This window comes from Anoplophora glabripennis, unplaced genomic scaffold, assembly GCF_000390285.2.
Source record: "Anoplophora glabripennis isolate ALB-LARVAE unplaced genomic scaffold, Agla_2.0 scaffold164, whole genome shotgun sequence".
Classification (NCBI taxonomy): Eukaryota; Metazoa; Arthropoda; class Insecta; order Coleoptera; family Cerambycidae; genus Anoplophora; species Anoplophora glabripennis.
The window spans coordinates 137,887-161,540 of NW_019416480.1; the positions used below are offsets into that span (position 1 = coordinate 137,887).

General features: G+C 31.2%; 2 protein-coding genes and 1 long non-coding RNA gene across 4 annotated transcripts in view; 2 read left to right on the forward strand and 1 right to left on the reverse strand.

Annotated features, from left to right (window-relative positions):
* Positions 1–23,654, reverse strand: part of LOC108905820 (regulator of G-protein signaling 6) — a 152,875-nt gene that overhangs the window by 77,598 nt on the left and 51,623 nt on the right. The window lies entirely within an intron of this gene.
* On the forward strand, positions 8,891–9,312 carry LOC111691589. The gene is made up of 3 exons (XR_002762988.1): positions 8,891–8,983; positions 9,087–9,214; positions 9,273–9,312. It is a non-coding gene; the product is annotated as an uncharacterized LOC111691589 (long non-coding RNA).
* Positions 10,739–22,887, forward strand: LOC108905821. 2 transcript variants are annotated; one of them, XM_018708849.2, is made up of 6 exons: positions 10,739–10,825; positions 11,848–11,895; positions 14,025–14,173; positions 17,150–17,366; positions 20,143–20,269; positions 22,669–22,887. In XM_018708849.2, the coding sequence occupies exons 1-6, from the start codon at positions 10,789–10,791 to the stop codon at positions 22,787–22,789; spliced, it is 699 nt and encodes a 232-aa protein (XP_018564365.1). In that variant the 5' UTR covers positions 10,739–10,788; the 3' UTR covers positions 22,790–22,887. The 2 variants fall into 2 exon arrangements, with proteins under 2 accessions (XP_018564365.1, XP_023310430.1); XM_023454662.1 differs by lacking the exon at positions 11,848–11,895 and adding an exon at positions 12,410–12,457 and having other exon boundaries at positions 10,756–10,825.

Here is a 23,654-nt window from a genome sequence, read left to right on the forward strand (position 1 = left end):
ATTTACAACATCCGGACTGATGCAAAATGCCGTTCATGCCGCTTAAACGCGGTATTCAGTTCTGATATATCGCATGGTGGTGGCAGGAGGATTAACTGTCATCCGCAATGCACCGCTGTGAAATGTCGGAGACAGATTTCATCGAATTGCAATTAAATATCTAAGTTATATCGCAACCGCAATGGACGTGACGCAATAGTTTCAGCACGCCATCCCCTGGAAGCGATGCTGTTACATTTAATGTACATAGTGTTCCATATCAGTTTTCAGGAGGGCATTTCTTGGTCAAAACTATCGTAAAAGGTACTAAAGTTAAGGACTTTTTACAACGATGCGGCTTGCTTAAGATTATACTTTATGAAACGGTACAAAATCAGAGTAATTTCAATAAAAATTGTAAAATCTACCTTTGTTATTATTTGAGTTTGACATTCTCGTGCAAAGTCAGTGGCGTCACTAAGAAATGTGAAAATAATTTAACTGTGTCAATATATCAAAATAATTGTTGTGTGTATACGGGGCGGTTCAGTCATAATGTCATCAATTTTAACCACGTATTCGGAAGGCCTAATAAGGACAGAAAATCGAAAAAAAGTTTTACTCGCCCTTTTAAAAATAAGCCAATTACCCCTTAACTTACGTTAATTCCGCGAGCTACCTCGCAACACATTTTATGACAGAAACGCGGGCGTTCGAACGTTGAAGAGAAACAGCTGATTTCCTCAGGCCTACTGATTTTGCAATCGGTTTCAAAATCAAAGTGCAGCGGATTATAACTTTATTAACAAAGTGCTATGAACGAATTAGTGTTTTTTTAGCCGTACTGGCATATTAAATAGGTAGGTACTATACTACTCTATAAAAAGCAAAAAATCACTAGGTATATGTACTATAAACTGATTAATTAATTGAACATAATACTGAAAACTCATATTCAGTTATAAAACATAGTGAAACCGTTAACAATATTAAAAATACTAAATTGTAATAACAACATTCGAAAACAATTATTATAGTTATACATTTGTTTTTATTAACAAATAAAAATTCATTCATGTGTCTATATAAAAAGTTGTTTTTTTTTTAATAATTCACTACAGATTAAAAATGCAGTAAAAGCTAGGTTAGTGACCAAATAATAATGTCAAGATTCACGCTCTACAAACCTGGGTCAGCGATCAGTAGTGGTCTGTTTTTTTTTCAGCATAAATATGCATTTTTTAATTTTTTTTTAATCTCGTATTCATATTGTCTTAATTTTTCCCTTAAAGTTAATGACAGTATGACTGGATATTTATGCCAAAATAATCGACATTGTTTATTTGCCACATACACATTGTAATATTATACACACTGAACATAAACATTTGGCCATATTACAAAAATAGTTAGGTACCTAGCACGGAAATAGTATGTCTTTTACTCTGATAGCCTACCAAATCGTTTCACTGTCACGACATTTTATTTTTAATTTTTAATTCGTATTATTTCTCTATTATATACCTAACTTTCAGATTGCATTAGTTTAGTTGGTATACAATAATATTTTTAAAATAGATATTCAAAGCTATGTCGATGTTTCGTTTTTATGTAAAACCTTCAAATATTCAAAAATCTATGACCTGTTCTTACCTTTGGCACATATACAGTATGTCCACAGTTAGAGTGGAAAATTTTTTTATGAAGTACTACAACTATTTTGATCTCCTGTATATCCCTTCATTTTTGACATGATCTTTCCGGACACCCTATATATACAGGGTGTTTGATAAGTCGATGCATTCCTTGCAGGAGGTTATAATACAAGTGATTTGTAATAGATTTCCTTAATATACCATATTCCGAAAACGCTTAGTTTCCGATCTACAAGGTGTTAAAGTTTTAATAAAAAAATGCAAATTTAAAAATTTTGCGGAAACCGCTCAGAATATTTTAATGAAATTTTACAGGCTTTTACAGTTAACAACAATACACGTTTTACGATGAAAATATTGTATTTAGCTTCACCAGTGGCATGTGCACAGTCACGTCTCTGGATATGTTTAAAGAACAAAATGCTACGCCACTGATTTTTCTTAAAATAAAAATTATTTTTAAATTCCTTGTTCAATTTGGAAGAGAAAAGGTATCTCCACTGTTTTTCTTATGACGCACCATTTTCGAGTAAATAAATTAAAATCATTATCATTAAAATTGCATGGCGTAATTCGGTTTCCATAATTTGAAAAATGGCAGATATTATGCACTCGGTCTTTTGTTTGTACCAATTTTATTACAAAAAATTATTACTCCTTACAGTTAACAACATCAGTCTAAAAAAATTAGTTTTTACTATCTTAAACAGTTATCAGCAGATTGGCTGTGCACTCGTTTTTTTTTATTGTTTGACAAAATTAATAATAGCGGTCACGTTAGTAATAACGTGTTGTAATAAAATTGGTAAAAACACAAGTGCATAATTTCTGCTATTTTTCAAATTATTGAAACCGTTTTACGTCATGTAATAAATCGATTTTAATTTTTTTACTCGAAAACGGTGCGTCGTAAGAAAAACAGACAAGATACCTTTTCTCTTACAAATTGAACAAGGAATTCAAAAATAATAAATTTTATTTTAAGAAAAATCAGTAGCGTGTCATTTTTTTCTTTAAAAATATCCAGAGACGTGCCTGTGCGCACGCCACTGGTGAAACTGAAAACAATATTTTTAACGTGAAAAGTGTATTGTTGTTAACTATCAAAACCTCTAAAATTTCGTTAAAATATTCTGAGCGGTTTCCGTAATATTTATAAATTTGCATTTTTTTATTAAAACTTTAACACCCTGTAGATCGGAAACTAAGCGTTTTCGGAATATGGTATATTAAGGAAATATATCACAAATCATTTGTGTACTATAATCTCCTGCAAGGAATGCATCGACTTACTAAATACTCTGTATATAAAGCAAAAATTTCGACTTTTTTTAATTCAATAAATTTCTAATTAATAGTAGTCAATATTATTTATTAATTCCATTCATAAGGAGGTTACCAGAATAAACAATCCTAATAAAATCAGTAAAATTATTGAATCGTGGCTCAAGGGTATATTAGAACAATATTATAATTTCTTTTAAAGATTATACAGGGTGTCCCGAAATTCGTGCAACAAAATTTGCTCATAGGGGATTTGTATTTTTTCATTTCGCCAACTGGCCCCCTCTTTCGGAGTTACAGCCCCCTGAAATCTGCCTCTAAGAAGTCTTTATCTTATATCTCAAAACCATGTTGTACGAGAATCACTAAATTTGGTACACAGGGGTTTTATGACATGTGGACTCTCACAGTGCTACGCTTTTTGGCGAGAATCCCCTTTAAGACACTTTTTCGTGGACCTCCTCGTTTTTGGAACCAGAAAAATTTGGTCGCAAATTTGATTTTTTTTAAAATTATTAGTTAGCTAGAAAGTCATTGAATTCAGAAACTTTTTTGTCTCTTGATATTTTTTTCGTAAAACGCAATGTTTTTGAGGAAAATTACGAATCACGATGTGCATTCGATCACATTTTGACATTTTTCTCAAAAACATTGCGTTTTACGAAAAAAAGTATAAAGGGACAAAAAGTTTCTAAATTTAATGGCTTTCCAATGGACTGATAATTTAAAAGAAATTTAAATATGCGACCAAATTTTTTTGGCTCCGAAGACAAGGGGGCCCCGCCAAAAAAGGTTGCACTATCAGATTCCACATGTCCTAAAACCCCAGTGTACCAAATTTAGTAATTCTCGTACAACAGGGTTCTGAGATATAAAAAAAGATTACTCTTAGGGACGGACTTCAGGGGGCTGTATATACAGTATGTTGGCTGTAACTCCGAAAGAGAGGGGCACTTGACAAAAATAAAAAATAGAGCCCCTAAATTTGTCCTAAGAATCTGTGACCAAGTTTTGTTGTATGAATTTCGGGACACCCTGTATTACTTAGCAATTTCAATATGTCAGGTATTTTTGCATTTATAATATTTACACATATCATTTTCAATTTTTATTTCAGACAATTATTAATTGCTAATTGATTACTAGACATTGCTGATATAATTCAATGATTGTTTGGGGCATATAATCTATAAAGTAGTTTTTTCCAGCAAATCATCTGTTATGAATTTGGTCTATGAAATTATTTATTTATTTGTGGTATAATTTTCGTTCATTTGGTACCTTGCCATTCATGAAAAAATTAAAAAATTAATACATCCTTAAATACATAAAAAAAGGATCAGTGAAGTGTTACTTTTATGAAAATAGTGTTTCATAAAACTAACCATTGACTGATTCTTTTATGGCAAGGGTGTTTTTCATTAATTTTTTAATTTTTTCACAGGTGGCAAAGTATGTACTTAGATATCTGGATATCTTGGATACCTAGATTTCTGGTACTTATAGAAGAACATTCGACTTCATTTGACAGGATCGTTTATATTAATAGATCGATACAAGCCTGTTAAAATAATAATTTCCGAAATCATCACCAGTTTCATGTTTGTTTGTATTTCAAAGCAGAAATAAAGATTCTTTTTTTTAAATGTTAACTGTTTCTCACTAGTCTTTTTTGTTTACATGTGGACGCAAATGTAAAGCTAAAACGTGATGCAAATAATTCGCACATCCGTAGTTTGAATTAACTTGTTAGATTATAAAGTAAGGGAAAAGAACGAGGCAAATCCTAAAAAAAAAATTATTTTTTTTTTAAACTAAAATCTCGTACAATTGCAATCTCACAGTAACCTGACAAGTACAACATTTTACAGTGACTAATTAAACACAGAGCTACAAACAGCCTTTTACTGTCTGAAGTATTTAATTTAATTTCTACTTTGATATAATTGCTTTTAATGCTGGCGGATTTCCAAGTAGGAATATATGTCTGCAGTGGAATTTGCAATTTATTAGAGAGCTTAGAGAGCCTCACTTATAGATTTAGACTTTATCGAGCGTTGTCTCGTCTTCCACTCGACGTCTAATTGGCTACTTGCTAAGATCTCATTTGTTTCCTATGTTGCTACAGCTACCGGAACATTAAGGTTTTATAGATGCTTGCATTTATGGGCCGTGTAAACACAATAACAAGCCAAGACGACCGGTCCTAATTCCCTGAATGTTAATTTAAAATTTTATGCAGCATTTCCGTTCTTACACACTAAGGATGTCCAAAACATACGGAGCCTTCATAAATGATTACAAGCCACGTGATCAGTACCTAATTTTGTTTGAAACAGTAATTTTATTTCCTTCGCGTTGGCAATTTCGTTTTACCGGTACAACGTTTTATTATAATTACAGTGATATATACAGGGTTATCCAAAAGTCCCGGTACGGCTGAAAAACTTTCGAAGAAAGCATTTTGGAAAAAAATGTTTCAGACAAAATTGTAAGGATTTTTCCCTGGCTATCTGATGGATTTGACCTTGACTGACCCTCAAGGTCATTTGAAGGTCAAGTTAAGTTTTTTAAATGGGAACTCCTATTTTTTATTGCGGATTTAGAAAGAACAGGAAATTTTACATCTACAGATGGTCTTGACCATGACTTTGACAATGACCTTCAAGGTCAAATGTGGGTCGACTTCCAAAAGTCCCGGTACGGCAGAATTTTCGAAGAATGCTTTTTAGGAAAAAATGTTTCAGACAGAAGTGTAAAGATTTTGTCTGCTCTTTCCAAATCCGCAATAAAAAATAGGGGTTCCTATTTAAAATATTTAACTTGACCTTCAACTTACCTTGAAGGTCAAAGTCAAGGTCAAATTCAAGGACGCCATCAGATAGCCAGGGAAAAATCCTTACACTTTTGTCTGAAACATTTTTTCACAAAATGCTTTCTACGAAAGTTTTTCTGTCGTATCGGGACTTTTGGATAACCCTGTATATCTTTAGCTGTATAGGAGACATAGCCAAAAGAATTCAAATTAATCATAAAAATATTCCTAAAATTATCTTGAAACGAAGAGGAAAATTTATAGTGAACTAAAATTAAAATTTGCTGGTAGCAGCTAGCTATTAAAAGTTTCCACGTAGCTTAATGAATTAAAATATTTTTGTACCATTTGTAAGAAAGTTCTATATCTCGAAAACGGTTAAGTTTAGGTACATGATGTCTATATCATTTTTTTTTTAGAATTTCGAGAAGAATTGAAGTATGGAAGGGTGTTCCATTAAAGAAAAAGCAACTTTGTTTCGGCATGAACTTTTAACTGAACCTGTATCCTTAACGTTTATTTTTTGTAATAGATTTTAAAAAACCCTAATACGTTGGTGTAATTTTTCATGACATTTCATTGAACCAATCAGCGATCCGATTATCTCTAGTGTAGACGCAATGGTTTATTACTGTTTATTGTAAACGAATCATTATGACCGATGACGCTAAATTGATATTTGTGCATTTTTCAGTAGCGTCCGTTATTGGTGTCTGTTATTGTTTCTATTCAATTTTTGATATCGTTTTGTTGTTTTCTATTTGCTACATTGAAGTCGTACATATTTCGCAGCTAATTTTTTTTTACGCTTCGCCAGATTACTGGTTAAGTGATAAAAGAAATAACATTTTGAGGTTACTTAATATATTTTTTTATTTCAGTACGTATTATGCCTTTTCCTTCAGAATAAGATGCTTCATTTTCGAAGTGAAACGCGAAATGAAGATGAGTCATGGACATACTCTTTGCAATCTTGCATTCAGTAATTTATGAGGGGATTTCTAGACGAAAATATTAACTATGACACTTTCTTAAACCGGAAATGTGCTATTGTCAAAAGATTTGAAACCGAACACTGCATTTGCAAAGGACAATCTATGGGCAGACCAACTGTACCTACAGAAAATGTCTGATAATATACAGCAATAAATAATCAAAGTCCTATAAAGTCCGTAACAAAGTTGTCTGCGCAAACAGGTAATGATTTTTATAGGTTCGTGCAAATATTCTCAAATTTCTGCCTCGAAAATATTTTAACTTTGAAACTTTTATTTTAATTTGAGATTAGATTGAAGTATGGTTAATATCCTAAAATTTTAATTTTAGGACTTTCGGTTAGAATATGTTATAAAGCTTTAAAAAACAACTGCATTTACACCCATATAAGGTAACTGTTGTGCAGGAATTACTTCCGAAGACTACGGCAGACGATCACAGTACTGTGAGTGGTATACATATATAGAAAATATGAATAATAATTTTTTTGAACTGTCGTTTTTCACTCACAAAGCATGGCTTCACATATCAGGTTATGTAAATAGTCAAAATTATAGAACCCTGACTGCAGAAAATCCTTATATATTTGTAGAAATCTATTTATATCCCTTAAATGTAGGCGTTTGGGTAGCGATGTCAAGAAGGCGGAATAACGAGCTTTTCCTTACCGTGTTCAGCATGCATTTATGGGCGAAGCTATCTCAGATTCAAAATTGCCAAATTAAAGTTCTTCCACAAAACGGTTTTCAATAGGCTTGACGTCACATACTAGATGCAAGCTCTAAATCGCCGCACCTATATCTTATTCCTTCTGGACGAATACTTTCTTCCTCAATCTCGCGCAGATGGGACATCAGAAAACCAGCAGCAAATGAACAAATAGTGTTTGACTTTCGAGCATCTCTGTTAAAGGATTGCGATGGCCGATTATAAAAAGTGGACTTAATTTCATGTTGGTCATCAGTAACATTCATGTAAGTCATTGATTAAAGTCGATTCATTGCAAGTGTCTTGTAGTTGATCCTTGAGGCACCTCAGAAGTAGTATTTAGTTACGTGGACAAAAGATCTTGTATTTTGTGATCTGATACCTATCAAGTGGTAACATCTCGGACCAGCTGTCGAGATCTAGACTCGCCGAGCCCCCGCAGGCGCTGATTAATGCAGGGCGTCGTCGCCGTCAACGTCGTTTCCTAGCACCCGGCGACGTCGTGTAATCGAGATATCGATCGGGCTCTAGTTTGCTCTCGGGCCTACAAAGGGCGGCCGACACTATCGACGTGGAGGGTCAAGCGGAAAGAATTAGAATAGCTGGTGTTCGCTGCAGTCCATACATTGTTTATACGGCAGGAAACACGGGGACATATTTGGGTCAGGCCGGAAGTTGACTCAGGAACTAATGCAGCGGCAATCACAGGCACAATGTGCAATAACTGCGCGAATAAGAACGTTGTAGAAGCGTTAGGGATCTTGTAGCGTATTCTTGACTAAAATAGTCAAATATACAGGGTGTTTCATAGGTACAATTCTAAAATATACCTTTTTAGTGACGTCACATACGCCAAATAATAGGCAACCCCACAGTGCAGATTGTCATAAAGAATTTCTCAATATTTTTAACAGATCAATTTTCGACCTTAAGTACTTTGGACATAAGTGCTAAAAAAATGGCTTCTCTGTCATGACCTTTAATATCGCGATATTCTGGCAATATTAGAAATATTTAAGAAGTTTCAAACCACAAGTGACAAACTAATAGAATTATAGAATTTATACTGAAATATGATTTCAATGTGTGTGTTGATTTTAATTTTAATTTTTAATTAAGCTGTAAATTGTTCAATACAAACCTCTACTATCTTTTATGTTTTACCTTGTACTTTATTATCCCTGGCCAGCTGTTAGTAGACACTTGTTACATGTCAGACGATATCAGAAAACCTCAGAAGTTGGTTCTATATTTACACACAAACTAGTACAATGCCTTTTGCAAAATTTGCCTTTTTTTCCGCGCAGCTTACAAACAATATGAGGAATAATTATAAAAAAAATTAACTATTACCTAACTAACTTTATTTGATCTATGTAATACTGAGTACGTCTCCTTATATTATTTGTTGCCTAACAGACAGGGGCATCTCTTATACCTAAACAGGAACGAAAATGACTGTTCATTTGACAGATTTTGTCAGAGCTCGTGAAAATAGTGAAATATTTAAGGTACAATTGATTGGATTACGCTTATTTCTGTACAGGTAAGTCCTGTGGTTTGTTATTTATACTTTTCAAAGATTTGATGGGAGAGAAAGCTTGATTTATTGGTGATAGCTAGCAAAATTATAGGGCACTGTGTTTTAGGTACCTGGTACGTTGTAAAAATTGAAGTTTTCTTGCTTTGGAACTGCTTTATACTGCTGGTAACGGAACATTTTCATGAGATTACAAAATAACTTTCTCTGGACTCTGGCAAACTGTGGATTTAACTGGTGAGTGTTTAATTTTCTTTCTTGGACTGTTTTTTCTTGCCTTGTTTTTAATTTTTAGGGAGCTGCCTCTCCACGCTGTACATCTTGCAAAACCCAAGCCGTAACTAATCAATAATTTTTTTGTTTTTCTCATCCTTCCTGAATATTCTGTCCCTAGCTTTGCTTAAGGTCCATACACAGAATTTTTCAGTCTTTGGATGTCCTTTTCAATCACTTTTTCACAACACTACTTATAACTAACACATTTTTAACAAATGTCCTTTTATTTTTATATACAATTCTATAAATTAATTAATAAAATATTCTTTATTTTATGTTTTTTAGGTCATCTCCGGGTATTCTTACAAAGCCACCTTTAGCTTTGACATTTGTGAAATTTATTATAAAATTTGACAATTGATGAAAATTTTCATGTTATGGTTTATGTTGGATTGAGATATCTTCTTTAAGTTTACTCGTCTTCCAACGATATGTATACCAGATTAATCTATAGACTTTAAACTTTCATTCGATATAAGTCACTCTAGGTTTAGATTCGTTTTTCTCTATGTACTGAGTACTAACAAGTGTCGACGTCATGCATTTTATGAAAATTTATTCTGTACTTGAGAATAAAATTAAAAGATTATTAATTTTATACTATGTAATATCATTGATCATTACTAGTTTTATATCCAGAATATCCATATTAACAATTTTATATAAATTTGGTGTTGCTATAATAATAATTAAAATTTTTATACGACTTTAAGTTCGCTTCGGCAATATTTTCATACGAGTTTCTACATGAACATTTCAAATTCGTTACAATATATTTAAATTTATGGAACAATATTTTCATTTATAGTAATTAATAAATTAAAATTACAATGTTACTGAGCATGCGCATTAAAGATAACAAGAGAAAATACGCTAATGATAACATCGATAACATATCAACAGGATCTCACCTACATATGAGGCTATTCTTTCCGAGCATGAGCATTAGGAATAACACAGTTAATGTTAAATTTTTACTTTATTTAAATTTAGGAATATTCTTTTGTACCGTTTTTTGTAAGTTTTGTAATACTTCCAAAGTCTTGTAAAAATAAACTAATTTAAAGTTGTTCATTTTTATAGTATCTATGGAAATAGTAAAGAAGGGTCAGATTCGGTCTGCACAATTTCAACTATGACAATTTGTTGCGGGTTGCCTAAATATGTGACGTCGTACTAAAAGAATCTATTCATTTACTGCTTGTTGGTTATGTTCTGAGGAATATTAGTAGTTGGAATTATCTCTTCTTTTGCGCATTCACAAAAATGTCAATAAATGTATTTATATAAGTATTTTTTAATGAGTTTCTTAAAATTTTGTGTAAAGGTTAAGTGACGGGTTAAATCAAATCTTTTAGCAGAACTGATGAGAAAATCAAGCGGTTCTACTTAATCAAAACATAAATTTTTCCATTTTAAATAACAAGGTCACAAAGATATCTCCTATTAAGAACAAATGTGTCAGAGGTCATATCGTCGTAAATGAAAACTGTAGCAAATATTGTTTTAACTAGTTGCGTTCAAAATCTGCTACAATGAGGTGGTTGTTGTTTCTTTCAGTGCTCACCGTTGGTATGTTGATTTTACATTACTTACAACTATTTGTAGAATTATATCGATTTTTTGCAAATGTCATTTTTTAGATTTCGCGACTGAACTAATATATTATTAAAAATTATAGGGAATAGTTAGTAATCTGTCACAGTGGGTAATAAGAAAAGAATATTGTAAACGAACCCCTGTTGTTGAAGTCGCCAATGTTGTTCTTATAAGTGTGAATTAAAATATGGCAAATATTTGCTTATAAAATAATTTACACAGAAGTAGAAAATTATTTAGAATTAAAATAAAGTATGAGAAGAACTTTGCTTTGTTTTAATTCCTATAATATTTCAATTTTCTACTTCTGTGTAACCCATTTTAATTAAATAATAATACAAACTGTCAAACAATAACAATGTTGTCATGATATTACCTGTCACTGTCACGGCCTACCATATTGTCCATGAGTCATCTTAGGCCTAACTAGTGAGATTTAGTTAAAATACCTATACGCATTTTGAACCATATCAATGTCTGATCTGTCAAAATATATTATAACTAAATCTGTAAATCCTTACGTAATTGAAAAAAGGCAGAAATGCCTGAAAAAGGTATAACAATTACAAGATGTCTTATTTTCTCTATAAAAAAACATCTATTTGTTTTTTAATAGTATCTCGCTTATTGTTAGCGATGGACCCAACAAATCCTACATGACTATGCTCGACAGGGAACGTTCTATCCAAATATGTAAAAATAAACAGGGTGTCCCATTTAACTTAACAAAGTTAACATCCGCGGCCATTTTGTTTGGACTTCATTTGTCTTTCTACTATCATTTTCGAAAAATTCATAAAAACTCGTGCAACTTTTATATTTCACATTTTTTAAAAACCCCAAAAAAAAAAAAGTAGAATTACTGGTTCTGATTTGTTACATTTTTTTTCTATACTATTAGGTGTATGAAATAGCTAAAATCGAAAAGGTCTTTATGACTATTTATTCGAGGTTTAAATATTTAAAATTTCTAAGCAATTAAATTTATTTTTCAGGGCTTTATAGATGCGCAATAACTTCTGACGTAATTAAAGAGGAACATAGTAAGTAGTAGTAGTAAGTTAGTTCTAATTCTTAATTTGGAATAATTCTTCGTTTCTGTCTTCCAAGAGATTTTGTTTCTCTAAAGCGTTGCTCAATGTCGTAAAATGCAACTCGAGATGGAATTAGAAACCCGGGATGCAAATGAGCATACTCGACGCGAGCTGCATTCACATCACATTATTATTATTCTTGTAAAATAAACGGATAACTTCAAATTTTTCGTTGTCACCATTATTTCCTTATTAAAATAGTTTGTTATAGGAAATAAATCAAAGATGATAAATAAACTTGTCAAAGTCATTTGTTTGTAGCGCGTGCCTCGTCCATAGCCACTGCCATCCGTCAGNTTTTATAACTCTCAAAACAAAAAAGTAGAATTACTGGTTCTGATTTGTTACATTTTTTTTCTATACTATTAGGTGTATGAAATAGCTAAAATCGAAAAGGTCTTTATGACTATTTATTCGAGGTTTAAATATTTAAAATTTCTAAGCAATTAAATTTATTTTTCAGGGCTCTATAAATGTGCAATAACTTCTGACGTAATTAAAGAGGAATATAGTAAGTAGTAGTAGTAAGTTAGTTCTAATTCTTAATTTGGAATAATTCTTCGTTTCTGTCTTCCAAGAGATTTTGTTTCTCTAAAGCGTTGCTCAGTGTCGTAAAATGCAACTCGAGATGGAATTAGAAACCCGGGATGCAAATGAGCATACTCGACGCGAGCTGCATTCACATCACATTATTATTATTCTTGTAAAATAAACGGATAACTTCAAATTTTTCGTTGTCACCATTATTTCCTTATTAAAATAGTTTGTTATAGGAAATAAATCAAAGATGATAAATAAACTTGTCAAAGTCATTTGTTTGTAGCGCTTGCCTCGTCCATAGCCACTGCCATCCATCAGACATAAATTTCTCTCCTGTTTTTTCAAAAATTGTTTTAAACTGAAATATGTCGAAAAGTCCTGAATCAAACAGTAACATATTACATATTTTTGAAAAGAGAAAAATTTAACGAAGCTAAGTATGCACTAATATATTTAAAAAAATTTCTTTAATTTAGTGATTTCCATTATTCAATTGTTTTTCTAATACTGTATTATAAAGATTCATAAAAAAAGTTAAAACTTTTGTATTAAAAAATTTTGTAATTTCAATAATAAACTCACAATAAGTTGTCAGATTATAGTCACTAACCCTTTACACTCGGCAAAAAAAATAATGAAACAGAAAATTTTCCAAAGCTTTTTAGTGATATTTGAAAAGCTGTGACTTCGTGAATAATTGTTGTTCTTGAAGCTTGAAGATTCTAGTTTTGAAATCTTGAGATGAAATATTTTTTTGAGCATCACTTTCGGCGCAATCCAAAGAAATAACGCAAGGCAAAAATTTAACATTTTTTATTTCAACACTGCACATGGCCTCAGGGTCATTTAGTCTGATTCATCAGCTTCAATTTGTTTTTTTTTATGTATATACATATATACAATAAAAATAATATACTCAGAGTTTAATCTGTCAAATCCAGTATTAAAAAATAAAGAATAAAGAAACAATATTGATTTTCCAAACGTTAATTATAATAATTTAAATGCCTATAGTGATGCGTATTGTTTACTTTTTCATTGTGAGATTTTTGGTTAGGCAAAAACAGTAAAAATAACCCTTGACTGGTTCTTTTAATTCAAGGGCTTATTTGATTAATATTTACTTTCACCTCAAAAGTAATTGTTACATTTTATTAAAATTTGGTTATCATGTTTTCATTAAACTTTGACAAAAGTACATCTTTTTTGAATAGAATTAAACAGTATCTAAGAAATTGCACTGAGGGCTGCAAAGTCCTAACCTCCAAAAGTGATTTAAACCTTTCCAGGTTTGAAGCATGCCAACGTCCTGTATAATTCAATACGACATGTCGGTTACCTACTTTACGAAATATTAGCAAAATTCGTTTTAAAAGACACGTGGTTTATAGGAAAAAAATATTTTTCTTCATTTCTGTTTTCAGTTGGTACGTTAATTTGAATCAACTTGTATAGTATGTTATCAAAGAAGCGATGGAAACATAATTCTGAATGCAATAGCTTGATTAGCCTTCATAATTTCGCACTGTTTGTTTTAGACGTACTTTTTGAAAGTGGTAAACATGGACTTCTAGCATTTGTACCATCAAGAAAGAGAGTAACCCGTGAGATTGGTGGGGCGGGTAGCAAATTACCGCATATAGAAAATAGAATAAAAGAGCTGTGTGCCAACGACAAGCGACTTAATGTAAGTATAGTTAAGCCATAATGTAGGCAAATGTCATGATTATCCAGCGACCGATGCTATGGTAGGCACCGGCTTTGGTCTTTCCAAGACGGTGTTATCGCGAGAAAACATAATTCGAACATTTTAAAATTTCTTTTTACTCGCATATCAGTCCAATACTTTTCTAGGTATTATATTTATTCTAGTAATTTCATTTGAGCGTTCAAAATAAATCTAGAATAATACTCGTAATTTCTCATATCTGGTCTGCAACGAAAGTAGCCACGGTACCTATAATGATAGACAACAAACCCAACCACTTAATAATAATACAAATTACGACCATTAGAGAGCTTGTTATCATTATGGTGGTCGGCTGAACTGCTGAATTTAAATTCTAATTAGGAATTCAGTTTCGTTAGCAGAATGGAAACGTCGAACTTTAGATTTATACAGGGTGATTTTACTTTAAATATAGAAACAGTCGGGATATATTAGTTGCCAAAAAATAAGTAGAGTTTGCTCTATAAACTTTTTTCCTGGGGGACATGATATTCGAGATACAGGGTGTTCAAGTCTCCAAAAAATATTTTCGGTCAATCTTCATATTACACTGAACGATTTGAATCTAATTTGTTACAGCGTATTCACGTAATTAGACCTTTTATTGAATGTAATATTAACCAGTGGCGTGCTGCTGAAGGTGCCGCTCCGTTTTCCCAAGGAAAAAATACGCCACTGGCAGTTTTTTGTAGAAATAATGTTAATTTTAGGCACTGTTGCGTTAAATGAATGAACAGTGATTCTTTGTATTTTTTAATAGTAGCAACCGTTTAGGAAATTATTTACTTATTAGGCGACCTAATGCACAAATTTAGTATCTACTTATACAGTGTGTAAAATTATTTTCATTAAGAATTTGAATTTGGTGAGGTGTGTTAAAAAATTTGATGGCCCAATAATTAGTACCGACCCGCGTTTTACTAAGTCTTAGAAATTTATTACATTCTCCTTCGGGTATTATAAGAGTGAGTCTCACTTCTGATTTCAAACTTATGTATATGTTTTTTGACATAAATAAGACATTGAAGTATATATGCACAGGGTACAGTTAGTATGTTCAATTTAGAAAACTGCTCTCTACAGCAAGGGTCGGCAAGTAATTTTAGGTGGAGTCCGAATACATTTGAAAATTTTTAACGAGGTCCAGAAAAAAACTCATATTCCTTACTAATTTTTTGTTTTAATTTACACTCACAAAATAATATGATAGATAGGCATATTTGTATTCAAAAATCAATTGTTATCTATAGAAAAAATTTTTTTTAAATAATTTGACTTTCAAAAAATTTTTGGCGATCCAGTTTTTATCTTTCGCGGTCCGAATCTGGACCGCGGTCCGACAGTTGCCGACCGCTGCTCTACAGTCATCTCTAAAACAAAGGTCAGATATGACTCTAATCATTATTCTCTGAAGAGTAAAAACTATTTTCATAGAGGGAGCATGACCCCATACTAAAATAGCATATATTATGATGGAATGGATATATATAGCCATGATAAACTATCAGAAAGCTTGATATTGAGACTCTTCGTTTGAGACTCCGGAGTAAATAAGTATGTTTTGATATCTTGGAGCAAACATAATTAACACGTTCATCCCATGTCAGTTTAGGGTCAAGATGAACTCCCAAGAATTTTACACGTGCTGGATTATCCCAGTTTTCCATATTCCGGAGGCTAAAAATCATAGTTTCGGTCTTCGAAGTATTCATACTGAGTTGATTACTAGTAAACCAGTTTTCTACCGATGCATGTTGGTCATAAGTTCATGTCATTAACTGTTCAAAGTTTAAGTTAGTTCTAGTTATATTGGTATCATCAGCAAAGGGTATACTTTTATTATCATGAGGTAAACAATAGGAAAATCATTAATATATATCAGAAACAGTAACGGACCCAATATGGAACCATGTGGAACTCCATGTTCAATATTTTTTTGTGGATGGGATGATTTCACATTATTATTTACAACATACTGTAATCTATTACTCAAATATGATCTTAATAAATCCGAACTGTACGATGAATAACCATAATTATGTAGCTTATGTGTAAGAATTTCGTGTGATACACAATCGAAAGCTTTTGTTAGATCTAAAAATTGACTAGCAACGTATTTCCCTTCTTCAAAACTTTTGTTTATTGTGGATGTTAGACAATCTATGGCTAGTCTGGTCGATAGATTACTTCGGAAACCGAATTGTTGAGGATTGAAAAGTCCCTGAGTCTCAAAATAATTAGTTATTTGTATTTTTAAGATAGTTAATATATTTTAGCTAGATGAGGTATTAAAGAGATAGGTCTGAAATTAGAGGGATTATTAATATCATTATTTTTATAAATAGGAACAACCTTAGAAATTTTTAAACATTGGAGGAAAATATTTTTACGTATACAATAATTAATTAAATCAGTGCAAGGTATTAATGTTGGGTTGATGATTGATTTAAGTGAATAAGCTGTAGTAAATTTCATTCAATTTCGTCATCGCATTATGAAGACATAGCAGAAAATATATATTTTTTGTAAACTTTAACACCCTGTATCTCGAATACCGAGTCCCGCAGGAAAAAAGTTTATAGATCAAACTCTACTTATTTTTTGGTAATGAATCTAGTCCTGCAGTTTCTGTATTTAAAGTGAAATCACCCTGTATAACAATAATAAGATTTTCTTAATATTATTTAATACTTTTTTAATACATTTCTTATTATTATTTAATACTTTACTATGTACTTTAGTAATACCTCCTCACTTTTTAAAAAATAAGCTTTTTTTGTGAATCTAATTTCAATATTGCTAAGTATATTGGGATACAATTTTTACTATTTTAACAAAACGGGACCAACGCGGACCTGATATTTTCCCGGGCCGGTTTACCCATACCTCATCCCTCCCTGTGATTAGGTGCTTATACGTACAAATATGTTTTAGGATTCTATGGCGACCATGAAAACATGTCTGAAGAAAAAACCAGTATTTCTGACCCCGAGGGACGAATTTATTGAAAATATTGATCACTGTAGCGTGGAAACTAGGAACGAGTTGCGAAAATGCTTGCCAGAGAAATTAAGGTACTTTCCGGACTTCTTTTTCAACCTGGTGGACTCTGTAGTGAAGTTGCTGTACGATGATTTCGGTGAAATTGCAAGTAAGTAGAACTTGTCTATTTTAGCGGTTTTAATGCTTTTACAGTCCGTGCTGATACTTTTACTTCCTCAGCTTTAGATGGATTTTGGATATATAGACTTCTCAAACTTTTCAACAGGGTTAACCACGAATTATTAGTACCTATATAGGCGAGCGGTTCATCCCTAAAAAGATGCTTCGAAATGAAGATAACCGACTAAATTTTTAAAACAAAAACCTACAGCATGAATCTTTTTTTATTTTATAAAGTGTATTTTCCTGATAATTTACATATATTTTTTTTATATTTTTCGGCGTGGTCAGTCAATTGTTATAAACAAAAAAGTTGTAAAAAAAATTACTCGCCGAATGGCTTTGAAAATTATTTAATCTTGTAAAATGGACCAAAATAAACACTTTTTGTTCTTTGACAAAAATTCGAAAAATGCACCGTTTCCGAAATATTTATAATTTAATGTGAAAGTGACGAAATCGACAAACTCTCGGAAATTTTTTCTCAAAAACTAAGTACTGAACAGAGTTTAATTCTAAAAAAAGCATAATAATCAGCAGATCTTCTACTTTAAGATATATTTTTTGGTATAGGTCAATTATTTTATTGAAGGTCTAAAGCGAGTAAAAAAACATCTTTTAAAGAAAATCATGATAAACGTACGCATCAAAATGACGGCGTCAGTGGCGCTACGTCGCGCGGGAAACACTTCAAACTCAAATTTTCTTTTTACAATATCTTGGATTAGATTATATTTACAGTAAACATAATGTTATTATGATATTTTTAATCGATATGACAATAACATTTAATGATTCAATCGGCTAATGCGGAAATAGCCATAATTTTTCCTACATTTATAAAAATTATATATAATTTTTGCAATTATTTTCAAGCTTTTTTTAATGCAAAAATTATTATTTATGATTAGAATTATATTACTATTAATGTTACAATATTTTAAACAATTATACTATTTGATTATACTAAAAAAAATAATTAAACTCTTCGTCAAGTAAAAAATAAAAGTTTTTTCGAAATTAGCGCCTTACTTTTTTGTTCTTAATCATAACCTCTTATTATACCTGTACATACTATAGCAAAAATTAATGGGCCAATAAAAAATAAGAGTATTTTAATAATGCATGCTATCAGTCGCTGTGATACGACATGTTCGATATCTAATATTGGAAAAAAGACTGCTTTAATGGCTTTAAATAAACTTACAAATGATGAATTGAAAATGTTTGCTAAGTTAGAAAGTTTAACTTTAGAAGATGCGCTTGAAATTTTGACGTTATATTTATCAAAAATTTATTATTCTCAAAATAAATGGAAAGATTGCTCGAAATCAATAAATAAATTAACATATAATTGCTTTAAAAAAATTGCTGCAAGCGACAGATTGCCACCCTCGTACCCAGAAATGTTATGAGGTCAAAATGGCAAGTAAGTGAATGGAAGCAGGCTACAAATAGTGAAATTGTAACTCTTGATTCATTGACACATGGATGGAAAATCGAAAATGGTTGTTTGGATATTAATTATTTCGAAGGAGAAACTGCGTTAGATATGCTTCACAAATATTTTTGTTATGTAGTGGAAAATGTTCTACGAAAAATTGTAACTGTCATCGAACCTGGAATGCTGTGCAGTCTGTGCGTGCTCAGATGAGTGTCAGAATGTTCCATTCGAAATTGATGATGAAACGCTTATTTTAACTCAAAGAAAATTAAATAAAAAAGAAATTAATATACTTTTATTGCTCTTAATATTTTTGTAAAATAAAAATAAAATAATTATCCTATACAATAAATTATCCAATAACTTTTTTATTTTTCGAGACCGCTAGGTCAATTATTATTATTAGGTTAATTTTACGATTTAAAAAGCTTATTTAGTTTAGTTTCAAGTCAGTTTTAGCCATTTATAAAACCAAAAATCGAATATTAAAATTTTACTAATTACCTGCAAAAACCTTACTCCAGCTACAAAACCAAACACAATGATCTTTTGCACATTTGTACTGTTAACATATATTGATAAAAAAATCATAATAATGTTTATTGTAAATATAATCTAATCCAAGATATTGTAAAAAGATAATTTAAATTTGAAGTGTGATCATAATTTTCTTTAAAAGACTTTTTTTACTCGCTTTAGACCTTCAATAAAATATATCTTAAAGTAGAAAATCTGCCGGTTATTAAGTGTTTTTATAGAATTAAAATCTGTTTAATAGTTTTTGAGAAAAAAAATCCGAAAGTTTGTCGATTTCGTCACTTTTAAATTATAAATATTTCGGAAACGAAGAATTTTTCGAATTTTTGTCAAAGGACAAAAAATGTTTATTTTGGTCCATTTTACAATAAAAACTGTTTTCAAAGCTATTCGGCGAGTATTTTTTTTTACAATTACAAATAAAAAAGTTCCATGTTGTAGGTTTTTATTTTAAAAATTTAGACGGTTCATGCCTTTTTTTTAGGGATGAACCGCTCGCCTAATATCATTTGTTTCATACAATGGTTTTAAATCCAGTACTTTCTTAGCTACTTCTGATATGCCTCAAGGATCTAAACTTGGGCCATTTATGTTTATTTGACTTATTAATGACTGAAAAAATCTAGGCATTTTTTTTAGATAAATTATTATATTTATTCTTTCTGTCCTGTAAATGAAATATTTCTGTTGGACAATAAACGCAGTGTTATTAAATAGTGTCTGTTAAAGAACGGATAGAAATGGTGTGCAATGATGCGAATATAATTTTACATGTGTATTTTAGGGGGATTAGCTCCTTGCGTATCGAAACTGAACGAAGAACCAAGTAAAACTAATTATGAAAAATGCCTAAAAAGTACTGGGGAAGATATTCAGGAAGAAATCCTAGAATCGAAAGAAAAATTTTGTGGGTAAGTACATATACATCTTCTTATCTTAAATATGATACATATATTTTAATCGAAATAAATATTTTTGCAATTTTGAAAATGTTCCGGACCTCGCCCAGATCTAGGGATTTACACCTTTATTATGTGAGTTGTACAGAAGGTAATCCAGAAAAAAATTGCTTGCCCCCTCTCCTATCCACTTCAAAACAGATCCGCTCTGGTCTATCAAAGAATAAAAAATTTCTTAAAGCTGTTTTACATTGACAATTTATTGATCAATTAATTGATGAAGTCGGTTCATCAAGAAATTGGACAAGTGTAATGCACCAAATCAGCTGTCAAATAACTGCATGAATTTATTCACCAAGTTCTTGACGAATTAGAGCATGTTCTAATTTTCGTCAATTTCTTCGTGAAGTTCGGAAGTACCAACCCAACAGATTTCCAGCCTCAGATCAGTAATGAAGTTATGTTATTGGAATATGTAAATAATTGTGTGGCGTCGCACTAGTTTTGCATTGTTTTTATTGATTTACAGTACAGTACAACACTAATATTTATATAATATGTGTCAGAACGGTGCCCCTGTTGTATCACTACAATTATGAGTGGAAAGGTGACATTTTTGAAATTTATTTGCTTCTTTGATTCATTGGTAGAACTGATTCATACGTCAAAAAACTTGACAAAGTCTGTAGCAGTGTAAAACCACACTGTTTATTAATAAATTCGTGAATTAATTGATGAAGAACTTCGTCAATTTATTGATGAATAAATTGTCAATGTAAAACAGCTATAATTCGTCAAGAACTTAATGAATAAATTGATGAAGTTATTTGACAGCTGATTTGGTGCAAATTGTCCAATTTCTTGATGAAGCGAATAAATTGTCAATGTAAAACAGCTTTTAGGACCTTAGTAATCAATCAACAATGTTGGGGTTGTCTGCACTGGTAATCCTCAACCGTTTTTACGAAATTTATACACCCACAAATGGACAAACATTGAATGAAGCAAAGGGAGAGCTATTTCTATCAAGACGAAAAGGAACTTTATAAAAATACCTACCAGCAAAAGTAAACATTTGGCAAGCCAATGAAATTATCATATAATGAAAAACTAAGTCATTCCCGTTGTGAAGATATTGCTCTGTTGAAAGCCATTATGATTTAAACAATAACGTTGCTACTAAGTTTTTGTAAGTCGCAGTATTTTTAAAGAGCGATAGATGCAAAATTTCATGAAAAAGTAAAATAGACATATTTCTATTGGATGCTTCGGGATAGGTGCTGTTAAAAATTACTCTAATTTTTGGCATGTGTGGAATTTGCAGGAAAGCTAAAATTGATAAAACTTGAAGCAGATAATATTCAAGATGGGAAGAATCACTTCTAGTAAGAGATGAAAAACTAAAAGTAATAGAATATTTGTGGTGGTATTCATTCTTCTTTATAATATAAGTAATTTGTATTTTACAAAAATAACAAATGTTCGGGTTGTTCGGAAAAATTTGGTCGAATGTAAAACTTCCAGAAGGCTAAGCCTAAGACTGAAGGCTTCACAGGGTATTGTTTTGGCCGCTGTTTTGTCACTCTTTTGGTGAAATAGGACGAAATTAACATAGACGTAAAGCACTACGCGGTAGATGGAACTTTTTTTTCTGGAAAAAAGAAAGTTCATCTCAACCCAGGGTGAGGGATTAAGAAATAAATACAATACAGTTATTGTCAGAATTGAACGTTCAATGAATGAAATGAAATCTAGAGATGAACAGTCAAAAATTCAGACCTATTTTTTCATACAATCAAACTTTATAACAAATAATAATTTAGTGTTGCTATTGCTAATTTTAAGGTAGAGGGTTCTTCTGCAAACAAACTATCCAAATTAACTTTTTATTATTTTTATATTAAATTAAATAAAGGTGTTGGCTTTGAAAATATCTTGTAGATGCAATTTAACATGCAACTATGGTAGTTATGGATTAGAAATAATTTCAAGTTTCTTATTTTGGGAAAAATGTAATGTCTTGTTTGTGGTATAGTTCTAGTTTTTCTCTATTTATTTTGGTATACTGCCATCTGCGAAAAAAAATAAAAAGTCAATGAAATTGCGCCAAAAAGATCGAAAGGAGGGTCATTGTTATGAAACCATAACTTCGTTTTCAAGTTGTATGATTAAAAATATCTATTTGCAAAAATCTGATGACTCGTAAACACATTACGGAAAAATTACAAGAATATTTTTTATTTAAAATGGAATAAATAATCAAAAAATCTTTTTCGATTTTTTTTAAAAGTTTTGTTGGAATTTCAACGCGCTCGCGCTCTACGAAGTATTTTTGAAAAAATTGTGTATGACTTGTATACCTTCAGAGTTTGTCGGTTTATATCAATTACACATTGGATTTTTTATTTCAGCAAATTTCTGGAGGCCGCAAACTGTTTTATTAAGCAGCTCAATGACACGTGTACTACCAACGAGGATCTAGAAAAATTCAAAAAGGATTATATTGCGGCTGTAAAGCGTCCTTGCAAATAAATTATCGGTACGCAATAGCTATTCTGTGTTAATAACGTAGATTTTTTTGTTAATAATGTTATAATACACAAATAAAAGCAAGTGTACCATTTGTTTAATTTATTGCATGTTGTTCCCTTTTCCGTTTATTTTTCTTCTACTAAAAATCTTCCACCAAATATTTAAATAATATATTTTTAATAAGAGGTTTCCAACAAGTTTAAAAGCAGCTCTTTATTTTTTAAACAAACAAAATTTGTTGTTAAAATAAGGAGCTGCTATCGAGAATTTCAAGTTTGCGTGTATAGAGAGTTCAAGAAATTAATATGTGAGTAAAATTTCTTTATTTTTATCGATACGAAAATTGATGTTATTGAAGAAATAGGTACCTTTGAAGTAGAATATTATGTAAGGACCTATGGTCTTTTTTAAATTTAATTTTTTTAATTAACAGTTATCTGTAGTATATGGACACACATGCTGTATATAAAATAAAGTAAAAAAGAAGAATAAAGAAGAAAAAGCAAAGAAGAAGAAACTTGGAGCGATGTCAGTTTTTATAATAACACAGAGCAGCACAATTTGATTTTTTTCCTAGTTTAAAACCATAATAACCTATAAACAATATCCTCCTAAACAGTCTCAAAAAAAAAAAATACATATGTACCATCTAAAAATCACATTAGCGGTAGAAGGATCAAATAGTCGTTGGAAAATAATTGAATGTTCGTTATTTAAAGTGCATAAATGTCAATAAGAATAAATAAAAGGATTAAACTCGAAAATTCTTTAATACAGTTAAAACAAAAGGTGATGATTCATACTATACAGGGTCGGAAAGTCCCCATGGTTCATCGGCCGTTACGTGAGAGCGATAAAGTAAGTC

Coding starts and splice junctions, on each gene's coding strand:
- LOC108905821 (XM_018708849.2), top strand. CDS start 10,789: ATGAGGTGGTTGTTGTTTCTTTCAGTGCTCACCGTTG. Junction 17,367..20,142: donor TGATTTCGGTGAAATTGCAA/GTAAGTAGAACT, acceptor TGTGTATTTTAG/GGGGATTAGCTCCTTGCGTA. Junction 20,270..22,668: donor TCGAAAGAAAAATTTTGTGG/GTAAGTACATAT, acceptor TTTTTATTTCAG/CAAATTTCTGGAGGCCGCAA.